Source organism: Callithrix jacchus, chromosome 10 (genome assembly GCF_049354715.1).
Source record: "Callithrix jacchus isolate 240 chromosome 10, calJac240_pri, whole genome shotgun sequence".
Lineage (NCBI taxonomy): Eukaryota > Metazoa > Chordata > Mammalia > Primates > Cebidae > Callithrix > Callithrix jacchus.
Genome location: NC_133511.1, coordinates 16,488,484 through 16,506,321, shown reverse-complemented (window position 1 = coordinate 16,506,321; position 17,838 = coordinate 16,488,484). Strand labels below are relative to the sequence as shown.

The 17,838-nt window shown below is 46.7% G+C and overlaps 1 protein-coding gene across 18 annotated transcripts in view; it reads left to right on the top strand.

The window, feature by feature from the left end:
• Positions 1-17,838, top strand: part of SIK3 (SIK family kinase 3) — a 262,659-nt gene that overhangs the window by 238,403 nt on the left and 6,418 nt on the right. For 14 of the 18 annotated variants that reach the window (XM_078339525.1, XM_035264647.3, XM_078339529.1 and 11 more), the window contains 6 exons: positions 3,636-3,786; positions 5,424-5,549; positions 5,826-5,911; positions 6,363-6,472; positions 7,826-8,165; positions 8,708-9,603. In XM_078339525.1, the coding sequence (XP_078195651.1) occupies positions 3,636-3,786; positions 5,424-5,549; positions 5,826-5,911; positions 6,363-6,472; positions 7,826-8,165; positions 8,708-9,603 (1,709 nt within the window). The remainder of the gene's footprint in view (positions 1-3,635; positions 3,787-5,423; positions 5,550-5,825; positions 5,912-6,362; positions 6,473-7,825; positions 8,166-8,707; positions 9,604-17,838) is intronic. The other 4 variants (XM_035264652.3, XM_035264653.3, XM_035264651.3 and 1 more) reach the window with 1 other exon arrangement.

Sequence of the window (17,838 nt, the reverse complement as noted above, 5' to 3'; positions counted from 1 at the left end):
TCTCAGTCATGTCCAGTCTGAAGCCATCCCCAAGCTCACGACCCATGCGTTCAAAGCCACCACCAATTGCTTGAGCGTATTTAATCTCTGTATTTTCGGGAAGACAGTGAAAAGCAGCCTTGGGAAGGTTGAAAAGCAATCAGATTCCAAGGAAAACAGGTTTATATATGTGTTGTTATGAAACCTTGCAACCAGCTCGCACTGGCAAGCTTTATTGTGGCTGGTTACCCGTTTGGCATCAACATCATCAGCAGAGGCAGTTGAACTCTGAGCAGACTGAGGCATAATTAGCGCCACGTTAGAACCCTAAAAGAAGGAAGATAAGCTTTTATAAATGACTGTGAATAATTTAATAAAAATGGTCTGTTAGGAGTAGCAAGAATGACGATTCACAGATAAACCTATGATGTCACAGAAAAACAGGCTTTTGCTAATGAAAATCTTTCAGGACCTACAGTGTTCGTGCACATTAAAGAGCACTTTGACCATCATGGCATGTGTATACCTATGTAACAAATCTACACATTCTGCACATGTATCTCAGAACTTAAAGTATGACAAAAATACATACATACACACATACACACACATACATACATACATACACACATACATGCATACACATACATACACACACATACACACACACATACATACATACATACACACATACACACATAAATAAATGAAGAGCACTCTGAGTGATTACTCAGAAGAGCTGCCTTCTCCTCCCTTATACATTCCCTGTGACTTCTCATAACGTTGAGCTCTACACTGGTATCTAATAGACCCTTCATTCCTTCTCTTCTGCTTGTCTCCATCTTCCCTTCCTTCACAGCTTGACACTATGTTAGCCCTTGCCCAAGTGTGTTGTTTAGCTGAAGTCCTTTAGGTATTCTCATTGAGTTCTAGGTGTTCCTCAGGAGGTCTTACAAGGGGAACATGAAGATCAGCACATTTCCAGAGTCAGGCTTTATCACAGACCCTATATTCTATTGACATTTCTTCCTCAGGAAGGACCACACTGGCCACCGCTCTGTCTGTGCGATATCCACCCTGCCTAGAGTCATTGTCAAGGCCTTGCCTGCTGGAAATCTGTCTGCTGTCCGTTTTCATGGGAACCTTTTTGGTGCTTTGAGGGTTTCCTGTGGCCAAGCCTATTTGAATTGGAAGAAAATGAATGTTTAATGAGGGGCAAATTGCGTAAGGTGGGGCATTTGCGCAAACCCAGCATGTCTTGATGGGATCACTATACAAATATGCAAGAAAAGAGATGAAAGCCAGTCTTCAGGGGAAATGAGAAACTTCCCATGGCTATCAGACATGGAATACGGGTGGCCTGGATGGGTTCTTGAATTCCTTTCATTTTCTGGAGGAAATGATTAAAGAACAGTATATATAACTATCCTTCTGGGGTGGAAGAGATGAAGTTCAGCATGGAAACAGAAGAGGGGTCTGATCAACCTTTTCATATCTGGAAATGTGTAATTTAAGGTTAAAAATGTTTTTAAAAGTGTAACTAAAAAAAATTTTTTTTAAACTAACACAAGATAGGTTTTATCCAGGTGGGGAACCAGGTTCCTGTTTGGAGAGTATAGTGTGGGACTGTCAGCCTAATGCAAGGCCGTCGTGAATTTGAATGGGATTGCAAATACAAACAAAATCAAGCACAATCGATACTTAACAATGCTTCTCAAATGAACAGCTGCGTCAGAACTGTTCCTCTGAGTTACTGTGCCGGACTGAGCTGGGTATCGGTCTCTTCACAACCTGAGCTCCTGAAAAAGTCCTGAACTACCTGGACCTGGGATTATTGCTCTGATGGGAGAGAATGATTTTTGTGCAGAAAGCCTGTATGGCTGCTTGAAGAACACAGCTTTCTGAGGTGATCAGAAACGCGTCCATTATCAGAAAACATTGAAAGCATAGGAGTCAGATTTTAGGAGAAAATAGTACTTGCTTGCTTTAACTCAGAAAACCTGAGGTAGAAACAGAAGTGACAAGTTATGAGGAAATGCTTCTGAACACAGCTTTCATGATCCCTGTTCCTGGATTGTGGCCCTTCCCAAAGTCATTTGTTTTTTTGTGTTACTGAAACAAATACATGTTGGTGCCCATTTCATTAGCTCACTATTGGGTCAAGCCCCAGGTAGAGTCTGAAACTAAAGTCATCATTAGCAAAGAGAGGGTAAAAGGCTTTCACCTGCTGCCAGAACTCTCTGGGTACCTCTGCACCATTATTAGACTCCTCCTGGTCCCACACTGTCTGCATTGTATTTGAACTCGCTTGTTGACCTGCTTCCTGAGCTGTGGTTCTGCTTCAGTCCCAAATGAATCACTGGCATGGTGGCGCATCATTTCATCCAAAGTTCAGTGCAATGGCATCTCTGCCCTGGACATGAAACCCTGATCCTTTCCATCTGCTACTGGAATGCTGCCTTGGCAGTCTTTTATCTGCTTACCTCAACCCATAAACATCTCTTTCTGATCATCAGGTCACAAGTGTAGGTGTTAGCTTTGAACGCTGATGCTGTCTTAGGCATTCCTTATGAGTAGCTTGTTCTTTCTTTCTGTAAGCTTCTGGCTGTGTTCTGATTGAGCAGTGGGATCTTTGAAGGTAACCCATATGACTCCTCTTTCATTAGGAGGTTGGGCGAGTACTGCTGCTCTGAGAAGTTGATTTTCACAGTAGGTGACCTTATTTGTGTTGACCAGGTATGGGCAGGATCTCAAGGCCCAGATTCCTTAAGAATTTGCTGTCTCCATCCCAGGATCAGAAGTCTTCATTTTCCCCCACCCCCAATCTCCACCTTCTATTTTCTAGTACAGAACCTGTGCGTGCCAGGCTAGGCCTTTGACCACAAAACTGACTGTCGTTTTCCTCTGGTCATACAGAGATTATTGCTCAGAGAAAACTTTGGCTCAAATGATGAATTTAAGGTTTCAAAAGGCACTAGAGAGAGACATGATTATAAAAGAGCAAGAGCTCCTGTACAGCCTGCCCTGGAGGATATTAAGAACTTTACTGTCGGGCCTAGTATTTTATTTTTTTTTTTTGAGATGGCGTCTTGCTCTGCCACTAGGCTGAAGTGCAGTGGTGCAATCTCGGCTCATTGCAACCTCCGCCTCCCGGGTTCGAGCGATTCTTCCGCCTTAGCCTCCCGAGTAGCTGGGACTACAGGCGTGTGCTACCAAACCTGGCTAATTTTTTTTGTATTTTTAGTAGAGACAGGGTTTCACCATGTTGGCCGGGATGGTCTCGATCTCTTGACCTCATGATCTGCCCACCTTGGCCTCCCAAAGTGCTGGGATTACAGGCGTGAGCCATCACGCCCAGCCTCTCTGGCCTAGTATTTTTATAAGAACCAGAAGTACTTGATCTCAGGACCTTACCAGGTTTGGAAAGTAAGCCAACTGAAGGTAAGTAGAGTTGGAAGATGTTCACCTGGAGCCCTCTAAAGGGAAGCAGGCTAGACAAACAACCAGTGTCTGGAAATGGCATGAAAATGGCATAATATGCAGGGCTACCCAGGCAGCCAGTCATCTTTATGTTCGTCTGGAACAGCAGTCCCTGTGTGATCTGGTCAAAGCCCCTGAGTCCCCTAGCCTCTAACCTTCTCTTCCCATGTATTCAGCTCTACCTACAAGGACTCCAACACTCTGCACCTCCCTACGGAGCGTTTCTCCCCTGTGCGCCGGTTCTCAGACGGGGCTGCAAGCATCCAGGCCTTCAAAGCTCACCTGGAAAAAATGGGCAACAGCAGCAGCATCAAACAGTTGCAGCAGGTAATGGAAGAGGTGGCAGGCATCCCTGGAGGAGCATGGGTGACAGAAGCCAGGACTGCAGGAGAACTGGGGTAGTAAACAATACCCCCTTTATGTCAGCAACATTGCAGTTTTAGAGGTTAAAAAAGTATAGCTTTTTGGGCCAGATGCAGTGGGTCCCGCCTGTAATCCCAGCACTTTGGGAGGCCAAAATGGGAGAACTGCTTGTGCCCAGGAGTTCTAGACCAGCCTAGGCATCATGGCAAACCCCTTCTCCACAAAAAAGTTAAAAATTAACATAGTCCCAGCTACTCGGGAGACTGAGGTGGGAGGATCACTTGCACCTGGGAGGTGGAGGTTGTAAGCCAAGACTGCACCCCTGCACACCAGCCTCGTGACAGAGCCAGACTCTGTCTTAAAAGAAAAAGGAAGTATAGCTTTCTAACGCACTTTATGTACTTTGTGTTATGTACAGCCCTCCCCAGGATCAAACTTGCTTCCCCCATGAAGGGACTAAATTTCTCTACTATCTGTAGTTCATTGGAAAGGAATTTCTGGCCTTGGGTTTCTGTGGGAAGCACCAGAGAAGGTACTTCTTTTTTTTTTTTTTTTTTTTTTCGAGATGGAGTCTCACTCTGTCTCCCAGGCAGGAGTGCAGTGGCACAATCTCGGCTCACTGCAACCTCCACCTCCTGGGTTCTAGCAATTCTCCTGCCTCAGCTTCCCAGGTAACTGGGACTACAGGTGTGCGCCACCACACTGGCTAATTTTTGTATTTTCAGTAGAGATGGGGTTTCACCACGTCGGCCAGGCTGTGTCTCGAACTTCTGACCTCAAGTGATCCACCCGCCTTGGCCTCCCAAAGTACTAGGATTACACGTGTGAATCACCGTGCAACCCTGGCACTCTGCTCATGATTTAGGGCGCTGGGTCTTGCTTAAACTCGCTGTACATTGTTACCACCTGCATTCTCTCTAGGTGGTATAGAATGGCACTTTCAGAGGAAGGAAATGTACCTCTATATGTTTCTGTACTAAAGAGCCAGTTTTGGGCCGGGTGCGGTGGCTCACGCCTGTAATCCCAGCACTTTGGGAGGCCGAGGCAGGTGGATCACGAGGTCAAGAGATTGAGACCATCCTGGTCAACATGGCGAAACCCCGTCTCTACTAAAAATACAAAAAAATTAGCTGGGCATGGTGGCGCGTGCCTGTAATCCCAGCTGCTCAGGAGACTGAGGCAGGAGAATTGCTTGAACCCAGGAGGCGGAGGTTGCGGTGAGACAAGATCGCGCCATCGCACTCCAGCCTGGGCAACAAGAGGGAAACTCTGTCTCAAAAAAAAGAGCCAGTTTCCTTTCTGCCTTCGTGATGACCAAGTTTCCAGTGGCATGTGCTTTGTACACAGATTTCACATTGGACACCTTTACTCACACAGAGGCCATCCTTGATGTTTTCCATTCATTCATTCATACAGAACAGAGTGTGAACATGTTTAGTGCACCAGATCCCTATATAAATGAGTTAATTGCTCATCAAGGACACTGTTCTCTTGCAGCTCTTTCTGCCCTTGAGACCCTGGGGGCAGATCTGCCCCTGCTGAGATCACTGCATGGGGTGGGCCTGGCTACATCCCGTCTGTATTAACTTCTTTCCCTTCAGGAGTGTGAGCAGCTGCAGAAGATGTACGGGGGGCAGATTGATGAAAGAACCCTGGAGAAGACCCAGCAGCAGCATATGTTATACCAGCAGGAGCAGCACCATCAAATTCTCCAGCAGCAAATTCAAGTAGGCCCTCACTCTTTGCTGTCTCCAACTTGTTTGAAGTTTGCTTTCAGGCTGATTTGCCTGTGCATTTTGGAGGAGACCACTCAGGGCAAAGTGGATTTGAGTCCTGTTGATGGTCAACATGTTTGAGTAAAGGTAATCAGACCTTCCAGCGAATAACAAAAGCATAAATCTGAGACACAGATAGTTCTTTCTGTTCCTTCCCTTCCTGAGAATAGCTCTGAGTAATCTTCAAGCTCACAGTGATTTTTTTCCCTTTCCCCATATACGTTTTAGGACTCTATCTGTCCTCCTCAGCCATCTCCACCTCTTCAGGCTGCATGTGAAAATCAGCCAGCCCTCCTCACCCACCAGCTCCAGAGGTAATGAATCATTTTGTGTTGTGCCTAAGCCATTGTCTCAACAGCTTGGTACCCTTGGCCTGACTCGCTGGGAGATATGGACTGACTTGAACATTCATCTTGCAAGAAACGAAGATAAACCAGTGTACATTTCAGGACCCTTCTTGGAATCCCAGCTTCCTGTGCCACTTCATTTTCCTAGCTCCATGAGCAAAGTAATCTGATACCTAATACAGGAGGCCAGACACAGGCCCACAATGAACTCTGCCATTTTGGCTGAGAAGTCTAGTCAAACGAGATGGGGATAGGTTTTAAATAGACTGTGGTGGATGGCTTATGGATATTTTTCTAACATGAAGCCTTATCAAAATAAAAAAAATAGTTTCCACTTATATATGTCATATGGCTGAAACTTAAGATTGTACTGTCACCTTAGGAAGCTTCTTTATGTATCTCTTTTGTTATTTTTAAGGTTAAGGATTCAGCCTTCAAGCCCACCCCCCAACCACCCCAACAACCATCTCTTCAGGCAGCCCAGTAATAGTCCTCCCCCCATGAGCAGTGCCATGATCCAGCCTCACGGTGAGTGGAGAGGTTCAGACTACACGGTTCATTATATGCCACATGGGAAAAATTGATGGTCTCAGTTTCCAGCACTACAAACCGTTTGTAAGGCAGAATATCACAGCATTCAGGGGTATGGGCTCTAGAGCCAAGCTGCTTTGGTTGGTATCCTGGTTCCACCAATTTCTTAGCTGTAAACCCTTGGCTAAGTTAACTTGACTTCTTGAATTAGTCCGTTTTCACATTGCTGTAAAGAACTGACTGAGACTTGGTAATTTATAAAGGAAAGAGGTTTACTTGATTCAGTTCCACGTGGCTGGGGAGGCCTCAGGAAACGTACAGTCATGGTGGAAGAAGCAAGGCGTGTCTCACACGGGGGCAGGAGAGAGTGCGTAGGGGAAAGTGCCAGACACTTATCAAATGACCAGACCTCTTGAGAGTTCCCTCACTATCATGAGAACAGCATGGGGGAAACCACCCCCATGATCCAGTCACCTCCACCAGGTCTCTCCCTCAACACCTGGGAACTACAAGATGAGATTTGAGTGGGTACACAGAGCCAAAACCATATCACTTCTCAAATGTCAACTGAGGATACTTAAGGCACATGCTGTACCATAACTGATCTGGCACAAAATGGTTTCCAATAAATGTTAACTAGTATTAATATTTTTAATCAAATCTCCAGCCCTGCCAAATAAAAAGCAGCTACCAGAATCTTCGTTAGAGTCACACCTCCATTTGGCTGTCCACTGTGCATATGGGCCCCTCTCTTGTGGGTGTATAGATGAGAGTGAAGATAAGTATACCATGACTGTGTGAGTCTTCAGAGATCCAGCTGAGGATCTCTGCAGTAACACTCCCCAAGCTGCGTTCCTCGTCATTCTCCCTAGCATCCTTGAGAAGAGTCTGTATTGGCCTGTGGACACTTAAAGTGGGGTCCCCCAGCCACCAATATTGGCAGAAAAAGTAAGATCTCATGTTGTATTCCAGACCTGCTCAATTGGAGTGTGCATTTTTAACCAGATGCCAGGCCATTTGTGTGCATGTGGAAGTTCAAGAAGCACTGCCTAGATCCGAGTTACCCAAAGTATAATCCATGGACCAGCTTTTAGAAAAGGGAGCTGGTTGGAAACACAAATTCTTGGGGGCCCACCCTGACCTACCAAATCAGAGTTTGGAACAGAATTATGTAGATGGAGCCCAGGAATCTTCTGTTTAATGAGTTCTCCAGACTTGTCTTAGACACACTGCAGTTTGAGAAGCACTGTTCCAGCTGGTATGTGGTTTGAGTATCCTCATCGGCTCTCATTACTCCTGGCTGGCTGGTGCCCTGGGCACTTGGTCACTCTGAGATTCCTTTCTCTCCAGGTGCTGCATCTCCCTCCCAGTTTCAAGGCTTATCTTCCCGCAGTGCAGTCTTCCAGCAGCAGCCTGAGAACTGCTCCTCTCCTCCCAACGTGGCACTAACCTGCTTGGGCATGCAGCAGCCTGCCCAGTCACAGCAGGTCACCATCCAAGTACAAGAGCCTGTTGACATGCTCAGCAGCATGCCAGGCACTGCTGCAGGATCCAGTGGGCGGGGCATCTCCATCAGCCCCAGTGCCAGTCAGATGCAGATGCAGCACCGTACCAACCTGATGGCCACCTTCAGCTACGGGCACCGTCCCTTGTCCAAGCAGCTGAGTGCTGACAGTGCAGAGGCTCACAGGTAAGGCCGCCTAACGTTACCCAGCCATCTATGCATGGGATCCAGGCAGGAGGAAGCCCCTTAGCAGGGTGAGAGAAAAGGAGGAAGGAGAATGGGTCTGATTAGGCTGTGCTCTTGTTTCACCGTTTATAAAATCAGGATGGTGGGTTTGGGATGAACTTGTCAGCTTTTTATTGACGCAGGGTTAAAATTCTAAAGAGACTGAGGTGGAAAATGAGAAAGCTACCTTATTATTTGCTTACAAAGAAGAAAATGGCCTATTAGAGGAGTGTATAAAAATGCCAGTTCCCCTTTTCTTGAAGTTGTTTCCTTCAAGGTGAGCTAGATTATTACTCACGCAGTGCCCTCAGTCCCTGGGAGGTTACTGGACATGCCAATAATGTAGTAAGTAGGAACAGTACGTACATCTGCCATTTCCCTGTCGCACCACGGTTCTCTGTGCCAGGGGGTGCTCCCTACTGAGGCAGAGGAGGAGCTGTTCCCTGGGGAGTCTAGTACTTGTTACATGGATAACTGGTACTCACTCCCTTTTGTGTCTGCAGCTTGAACGTGAATCGGTTCTCCCCTGCTAACTACGACCAGGCGCATTTACACCCCCATCTGTTTTCGGACCAGTCCCGGGGTTCCCCCAGCAGCTACAGCCCTTCAACAGGAGTGGGGTTCTCTCCAACCCAAGCCCTGAAAGTCCCTCCACTTGACCAATTCCCCACCTTCCCTCCCAGTGCACATCAGCAGCCGCCACACTATGCCACATCGGCACTACAGCAGGCCCTGCTGTCCCCCACGCCTCCAGACTATACAAGACACCAGCAGGTACCCCACATCCTTCAAGGGCTGCTCTCTCCACGGCATTCACTCACCGGACACTCGGACATCCGGCTGCCCCCGGCAGAGTTTGCACAGCTCATTAAAAGGCAGCAGCAACAACGGCAGCAGCAGCAGCAACAGCAGCAGCAGCAGCAGCAGGAATACCAGGAACTGTTCAGGCACATGAACCAAGGGGATGCGGGGAGTCTGGCTCCCAGCCTTGGGGGACAGAGCATGACAGAGCGCCAGGCTTTATCTTATCAAAATGCTGACTCTTACCACCATCACACCAGCCCCCAGCATTTGCTACAAATCAGGGCACAAGAATGTATCTCACAGGCTTCCTCAGCCACCCCGCCCCATGGGTATGCTCATCAGCCGGCACTGATGCATTCAGAGAGCATGGAGGAGGACTGCTCGTGTGAGGGGGCCAAGGACGGCTTCCCAGACAGTAAGAGTTCAAGTACATTGACCAAAGGTTGCCATGACAGCCCTCTGCTCTTGAGTACCGGTGTACCTGGGGACCCTGAATCTTTGCTAGGAACTGTGAGTCACACCCAGGAATTGGGGATACATCCCTATGGACATCAGGCGACTGCCGCATTCAGTAAAACTAAGGTGCCCAGCAGAGGTAAGTGTCTCCTCACAGTGAAAGTCCTGGGCCAGTCTGCCCTAATCAACTGACTCAGTAATGTTGTCATTTTTCAGTTAGTATTCTGTGTTCCTAACAAAAAAAGAATTTCTGAGCAGAGCTTCAGGACCTTCTTGGGGAGAAGCATGTAGGAAGTGGGTGTTGGTGGGTGAGGGGTCCATTTTCAAACTCAGAGGACAATGATACAGAATCAACACTTAGTCAGCTAGGTGATCTGTTTCCCTCATTTATAACACAGTTTCTTGGAACCAGAAAGCCTTGACTGCCACCAAAACAGCTAACTTAACTTCTGCAATGGAAAAAAGTCAGCCAAACACCATGTGGTGTAAATAGTGCTGGAACAAGAGTCAAAGCACCTGAATTCTGCTCTGGCTGCTGTCATAAATACCATAACTTCGTCATTTAAACTCTCTGATTCTGATATTCCTCATCCGTGAAGAAGGTGCTGGAGGAACAGTGCTTCCTTACAGAGTATTGTGGAGATGAAAACATAAATACATGTGTTGGTTTTTACACAATGTTTGTGTGAGAGAGACACACATTCAGATCATCTGAAATGTGTGGTTTCAGTGTATAAATGGGAGGTGTTGTACTTCGGTCATTTGGGCCCCATATGGTTGGATTTTGTGCCGCTCTATAATTAACGGGTATGTTCATCCTCATTCTGAAGGAGATTAGGATTACACTCAGTAAGTTATACTTAGAAAATATAGTTCCATTAGCATCATGGCATTCATCCTAGACAAAACCAGGAGTCTGGCGGGCCGGGCGCAGTGGCTCACGCCTGTAATCCCAGCACTTTGGGAGGCCGAGGTGGGTGGATCACGAGGTCAGGAGTAGAAGATCAGCCTGGTCATCATAGTGAAACCCCATCTCTACTAAAAATACAAAAATTAGCCAGGTGTGGTGGCACATGCCTGTAATCCCAGCTTCTCAGGAGGCTGAGGCAGGAGAATCACTTGAACCTGGGAGGCAGAGGTTGCAGTGAGTGGAGACCACCATTGCACTCTAGCCTGGGTGACAGAGTGAGGCTCTGTCTCGAAAAAAAAGAAAAAAAAAAAAAAAAAAAAAAACCAGAATCTTGCAATTTACCACCCCTCACCTGCCATCCAAGGGAATAAAAAGCAATTGATCCGTAAACTGTACAACCCTGAGACTGAGCAGTGTCTTCCATCCTTCCCTCCCTGGAATTACCTGCATCTCCTGCCCTGTCCTTAAAAGTCAATGCTGAAAACTCGGCTCTAAGGGGAATTAGCTCCTGCAGCACAGAGCAGTAGAGAAGACCTTGCTGTAAAGCGTCTGTGAAGAAGACTTGGTGGTGTCAGGTTGTACTCATTCTACAGTCTTAAGGAGGAAATTGTTGCCTCAAATGCCAATTAAATCCTGACCTTTTTAACAGATGGGTGTCATCCAGCTCAGAGGTTGGCGCCAGTGAGATGCATTGTGCTCACCTGTGGCTGCTGTAGTCTCAGTGGACATAGAAGGGTGGGAGCCTTCAGAACCAGGTAGTAGGTGGAATGGTTAACAGACCAGATGGTTTTTAGGATTGGGAGGGAAAAACTAAGAAATATCACACTTGTTAGGTGGAAGAAGAGATTAGATTTTTCTGAGTTCATATTATGGGGAAGAACTAAGATCAAGATAGAAGTTGCAGCAAATTTCCACTCCCTGTGGAAAACCCTTCTAAGAACTCTCCAGAATAGGCTGCCTTAGCAGCCTGGAGCTTTCTAACAGAGGTGGGACGATGGTCTGGGAATGCTGTGGAAAAGATTCCCCTGCAAAGGGACACTTCTAGCAGATGAACACACTATACCTGGCCTGAAAAGGAGATGAGCTCACACTTCTGTTGTGCTCCCCATGTGCCAGGCAAATGCTGTTCATACATGGATTCATTTAATCCCCACTACAGCCCTAGAATAACCAACTCGTATTCCCATTTACCAGTGAAACAGTGGAGGCACAGAGATTAAGTAACTTGTCCCCAAGGTCAATAGCTAGTGAGTGGCAGCTGAACCTAAGAGTACTCACACTAGCTGTCACTGACACAAGAGATGCTCACCGAGCAGGTGCCGGGTGTGCAGGGCACTGAGGAAGGAGCTCAGCTGCAGCAAAGTGCCCCCGCCCTCCACCCCTGCCCCCGCATGGGTTACCATTCACTTTCAGTACTTTCTGAAATGTTTTTCTTCAAAAATTATTTTCCCTAGTGTCTCTTTACCTTCCTTCCTGTGTGACTTCTATGTGTAGAAAGGCTGGAGAGCATAATTCCCCATTGTCCCCTGATTGGCGGAGGAGCCCTTCCTCGGCAGGCACGCTCGTCTGCTGAGTGCCCACTGTTGGTGCAAGTGCTGTGGGCGCACCGGGGGAGGGAGAGATTAGTTCAAACCCAAGGAATGAGGTCGTTTCCAGCAACAAGTAGATGTGGGTTGGGTCATGATGGATGAAGGAGGTTTGCCATTTGGATCTAGAGGAGAAACAAGAGAAAAGAACAGTGGGTGAGACTATCAGGGAATTTTCCAAGGACAGCAGCAGGCTTGGCTGGTTTGAAGTGCAGTGTACATGAAGGCAATAGTAGAAGCTAAGGACAGGGGTTTTCTAAAATGAATCATCTAGGTTCACCTGCATTGTGAAAAAAATCAGGGTTTGTTTTCTTTCTTTTTCTTTCTTTCTCTTTCTTTCTTTCTTTCTTTCTTTCTTTCTTTCTTTCTTTCTTTCCTTCCTTCCTTCCCTCCTTCCCTCCTTCCCTCCCTCCCTCCCTCCTTTCTTTCTTTCTCTTTCTTTCTTTCTTTCTTTCTTTCTCTTTCTTTCTTTCTTTCTTTCTTTCTTTCTTTCTTTCTTTCTTTCCTTCCTTCCTTCCTTCCTTCCCTCCTTCCCTCCTTCCCTCCCTCCCTCCCTCCTTTCTTTCTTTCTCTTTCTTTCTTTCTTTCTTTCTTTCTTTCTTTCTTTCTTTCTTTCTTTCTTTCTTTCTTTCTCTTTCTTTCTTTTCTTTCTTTGAGGCAGAGTCTCACTCTGTCACCCAGGCTGGAATACAGTGGCAGGATCTTGGCTCACTGCAACCTCTGCCTCCCGGGTTCAAGCAGTTCTCCTGCCTCAGCCTTCTAAGTAGCTAGGATTACAGGCGTGCACCACCACACCCGGCTAATTTTCTTGGGGTTTTTTTTGTTTGTTTTTTTTTTTTAGAGACAAGGGTCTCACCATGTTGCCCAGGCTGGTCTTGAACTCCTGATCTCAGGTGATCCACCCGCCTCGGCCTCCCAAAGTGCTGGAATTATAGGAGTGAGCCACTGCGCCTCGCCTTTTGTGTGTGTGTGGTTTTTTTTTTTTTTTTTGTATTTTTAATAGAGATGGGGTTTTACCATGTTGACCAGGCTGGTCTCAAACTCCTGACCTCAAGTGATCCACCCACCTCGGCTTCCCAAAGTACTGGGATTATAGGCATGAGCCACCATGCCTGGCTGTCAAGTTTCTTTTAAAAACTTGAAAGCTTACATTTTAACTTTACCGAAAAATCATCAGATAATTTGCTGTCACTTTTGTCACAAAGGGCTTATAATGCTGTGCCCCTACCACCCTGCAGGCAAGTGGGGAGCTCACTCCTCAACCTTTTTGGCCAGGAAGGAGTGCCTGCTGTTCCTTCTCACAGTCCCTCCTTCTCCGTGTAGGTAGGTGCTAGTCCCAAACACTTCAGCTCTTTTTCCTGTGGGAAAGCAACTTCAACACATAGAGAACAGCTGTGTTGCACAAGACTGTACTGCAGGTGCTCTGGGAATGCAGGTGTGAAATGTTAAAGAACCTCTCCTCAGGGAGCTTCTACTCTTCTGGCGGATGTAAAACAAGCTCATAAACAGCTTTGCTGTGAAGTCCTAGGTACTGAGTGCTACAAGAACTATCATTAAGAAGAGCAGAGCTAGTGTGATCTTCTTAGCATTTCTTAAAGGTAGGTGAGCAGGGATTATTGGTGCTATTTAGTTTACTTTTTGAGCCAGGGTCTTGCTCTGTCACCTAGGCTAGAGTGCAGTGGTACAACCACAGTTCCCTGCAGCCTCGACCTCCTGGGCTCAAGCAGTCTTCCCACCTCAACCTCCCGAGCAGCTGGGACTACAAGCGGGTATCGCTACACTCAGCTATTTTTTTTTTTTTTTTGGTAGAGATGAGGTCTTGATCTGTTGCCGGGGCTGGCCTTGAACTCCTGGGCTCAAACAGTCCTCCCTCCTTAGCCTCCCAAAGTGCTGAAATTACAGGCACAAGCCACCACACCCAGCCATGTTGGTATTAGTAAAGGAAAGTTAGATTCCATCATATCACTGTCCATGGTTACCTATTTCCTTGATGGCCGTTTGCCACCAGCCAAGCCAGTATGAGACTAGGCAGTGTGAGCACTGAGCAGGCAGCATGCCAAAGGTCTGTTTCAAATTTGGAGAAGTGTCAGGACTTCGAGGCCAGGTACGGTGGCCCATGCCAGTAATCCCAACACTTTGGGAGGCTGAGGCGGGCGAATCACCTGAGTTGGGAATTCGAGATCAGCCTGACCAACATGGAGAAACCCGATCTCTACTAAAAATATAAAAATAGCCAGGTGTGGTGGTGCATGCCTGTAATCCTAGCTACTCAGGAGGCTGAGGCAGGCGAATCACTTGAACCCAGGAGGTGGAGGTTGCGGTGAACAGAGATCTCACCATTGCACTCCAGCCTGGGCAATGAGAGCAAAAATCTGTCTCAAAAAAAAAAGAAGTCTCAGGACTTCACATGCTCCATGCTGCCTGTAATCTCCCTGTCTGCCACCCTAGAAGTAAAAATAAGATTTGTCTTTCTTCTATAGTGTTACATAACACTTTAATTTTTTTGACGTTGCAAATAAATACAGCAGTGTAACCAGTCTACGCAATGAGATTACCAACTGGAGCTCACAAAGAAAACCACATCCTCTTCTCCGAGCTCAGTCAGCCTCAGCATTATTACTCAGGCCTCATAGAGCAAAGCAGTAAAATGCTGACAGACTGGGAGAGGTTACCCCAGAGCCTTTAAGGGGTGTATGCAAGCACGTCATTGCTCCCATTTTCTCTTAAAACCTAGTAAGTGAGTAAGGACGAGTCAACATCGACAGATCTGTTCGAGAATTGTGTCAGTTGCCCCAGAGTTCCCCGGGCAGGTGGTGTATGCATTGTGTCCGTTTGTGCATTTTTCCCCTTGTGTGATTGAACAATCATCCCACCTCTGCATTCTCTCTCTCTCTTTTTTTTTTAAATTATACTTTAAGTTCTGGGGTACATGTGCAGATCTTGCAGGTTTGTTACATAGGTATACACATGCCATGATGGTTTGCTGCCTCCATCTCCCTGTCACCTACATTAGGTATTTCTCCCAATGTTATCCCTCCCCAGCCTCCCCACCTCACAACAGACCCCAGTGTGTGAGGTTTCCCTCCCTGTGTCCATGTCTTCTCATTGTTCAGCTCCCACTTATGAATGAGAACGTGCAGTGTTTAGTTTTCTGTTCTTGTGTCAGTTTGCTGAGAATGATGGATTCCAGATTCATCCATGTCCCTGAAAAGGACATGAACTCATCCTTTATCATGGCTGCATAGTATTCCAGAGTGTATACGTGTGCCATTGTCTTTTTCCAGGCTATCCTTGATGGGCATTGGGGTTGGTTCCAGGTCTTTGCTATTGTAAATGGTGCTGCAGTAAACATACGTGTGCATGTGTCTTTATAATAGAATGATTTATAGTCCTTTGGGTATATACCCAGTAATGGGATTGCTGGTCAAATGGTATTTCTATTTCTAGATCCTTGAGGCATCACCACACTGTCTTCCACAATGGTTGCACTAATGTACACTCCCACCAACAGTGTAAAAGTGTTCCTGTTTCTTCACATCCTCTCCAGCATCTTCTGCATTCTCTTAGCTTTCGTTTGATAAATAATCGGTCCCCAAGTGGTCGGTAGGGTCTCATTTATAGAGTGTCACAAAGGACTTCTAGACTCAGGGTCCACATTCTTACCAAAAATCAGACTTGACTCACCTGGTCCTTTACAATTGATTAAAGACTCTTTTACATGTGTTGTCTTTTTGAGCCCCCAAACAACTCTCATTTTTCAGATCAGGAACCTTGAGGAGAAGCTAAAAGATTTGCCAACATTTGTGTACTTTGCTGGTGAAGGAGCTAGGTCCTGAATTCAAGTTTTCTGATTCTCTAGTCATATATTTTTCCCTTTACGCCTCCTTGCCCACTCTGCACCTTCCAAGCACAGCTGCCAAATGAAAGATACTAGCCCTAGGCCGGGCACAGTGGCTCACGCCTGTAATCCCAGCACTTTGTGAGGCTGAGGCAGGCGGATCACGAGGTCAAGAGATTGAGACCATCCTGGCCATGGTGAAACCTCGTCTCTACTAAAAATACAAAAATTAGCCTGGCGTGGTGACACGCGCCTGTGGTCCAAGCTACTCGGGAGGCTGAGGTGGAAGAATCGCTTGAACCCAGGTGGAGGTTGCAGTGAGCCGAGATTGCACCACTGCACTCCAGCCTGGTGAGAGAGTAAGACTCCGTCTCAAAAAAAAAAAAGATACTAGCCCTTCCAGGTCTTTGACCTACTGATTATACTGCAACTTGAGCAGACAGAGCCCTGGTTTATTCCCTGACTCCTATTAATACTCTTTCATCTGGTTTTTAACTCACATTTGTCTGTCCCGATCAGAGGCGTCTTCTGGAAGTTAAAGTTTCCCTGAGTCATTTGTTCATTTACATATGGGTAAATTATCCCTCGTAATTCTGCAAGCAGGGTTCTGTGATTAAATCAATTTCCTTGTTTGTTTTTGTCAGCTGACTCAGTATGGCCTTATGCACTCAGAAATAACATCTCTACTGAATATAAATCATGCCAGACTTCATTGAGCTTTTACAGTGTGGTATCCTCTATGAAGCACTCCACATCCATGGTGTCAGTCCTGTTGAATGGATAAGTAAGCCCCAGCAAAGCGGGATAACTCGCCCAGGTTCCCACTCCCCAGGAAGCAGCGAAGCCAGGATTCACGGCCAGGTCTTCCTGACCCCAGAGCTTGTGCTCAGGGCCCTTGCGCTCAACTGCAGCTTGGCTGAGGATGAGCTCTGGGCTGGGAGTCAGGAAGGCCCCTCACATGATTTGTCAGGCTGTCACTTGCTCTGTCTTGGTGCCTACAGGCATCAAACCTGAAGGCGGGAAGAGAGCAGACAAGGCAGAGCCCAGAGGGTGGGTGTTTTGGTTTGCAGAGGCCCCATTCTCAGGAATAAAAACAAGTTCTGAGGGGGGTCGGGGGAAGAGCCTTAAGAGACACAGCAAACAAAGAACTCTGAGGCCTCCGGAAGGGCAGGAAGGCTCCTGCCAGGGCTGTATACATTTTGTTAGCTTTGCCATTTCCTCATGGTTAGTAATGATCTTTTAAAATCTTTAAACAGGAGACCGCTCATGTTTGTCCTTGCGGAGAGCAAAGAGGTGCAACTGATGAGATTTGCATCCAATATGTAATCAGGCTTAAAGGAGAAGAGCACCCAAGGAATGGAGTGGGTGATGTTAGCTCAAAGAAGTCAGTATAGGTTTTTGAAAAAGTGAGAAGCGGCTGCTCACATTGCTTCTTGGCAAAGGAGACAATCGACATTTCCTCGCTCCCACACAGCTGTGTTGCACCACTTCCTGCCAGTGGTTTTTGGTTGGCCCTGGTGCCACCGTGCGAGCTGGCCGCGGAGGGGAATGGGTAGAGTAGGTACAATGGGCGGGCTAATTCCACAGAACAAGTTCTGGTGTAGGCTTGCTTTTCTCTTCTCTCCACTGGCTTTTAGCTTTCTGTAGCAAAATAGTTGGCTGCTGGCTTTTCCTTTTACCTCTTTGTTCAGAGAACTGTCAAAAGATTTCTCACTTGCCATCATCTTTAGTTGGTAGTTGGGAAGCTCCCTCCTGCTCACTTTCCTCCAAAATGTCTTGCGTTACTAGCACGTGTCAGTTAGCTCCCCTCCCTTTCCATCCTGCCTCTGCCCTAAGTCCAAGCCTAACCTTAATCATTTCAATAAACCTTTTAAACACAGAGAGCTGAAATCCCTTACCCAACACTCAAGAAGAATGCTTTACTTTCTTATTCAAATAGATCATTGGAATGGTGCAGTTAGCATTAGAGCTGTGCTTGCTATGAAGAGGTTTTTTTTTTTAGCTTAGTCCCACCAGCAGTCAGTTCATCCGAGATAACCG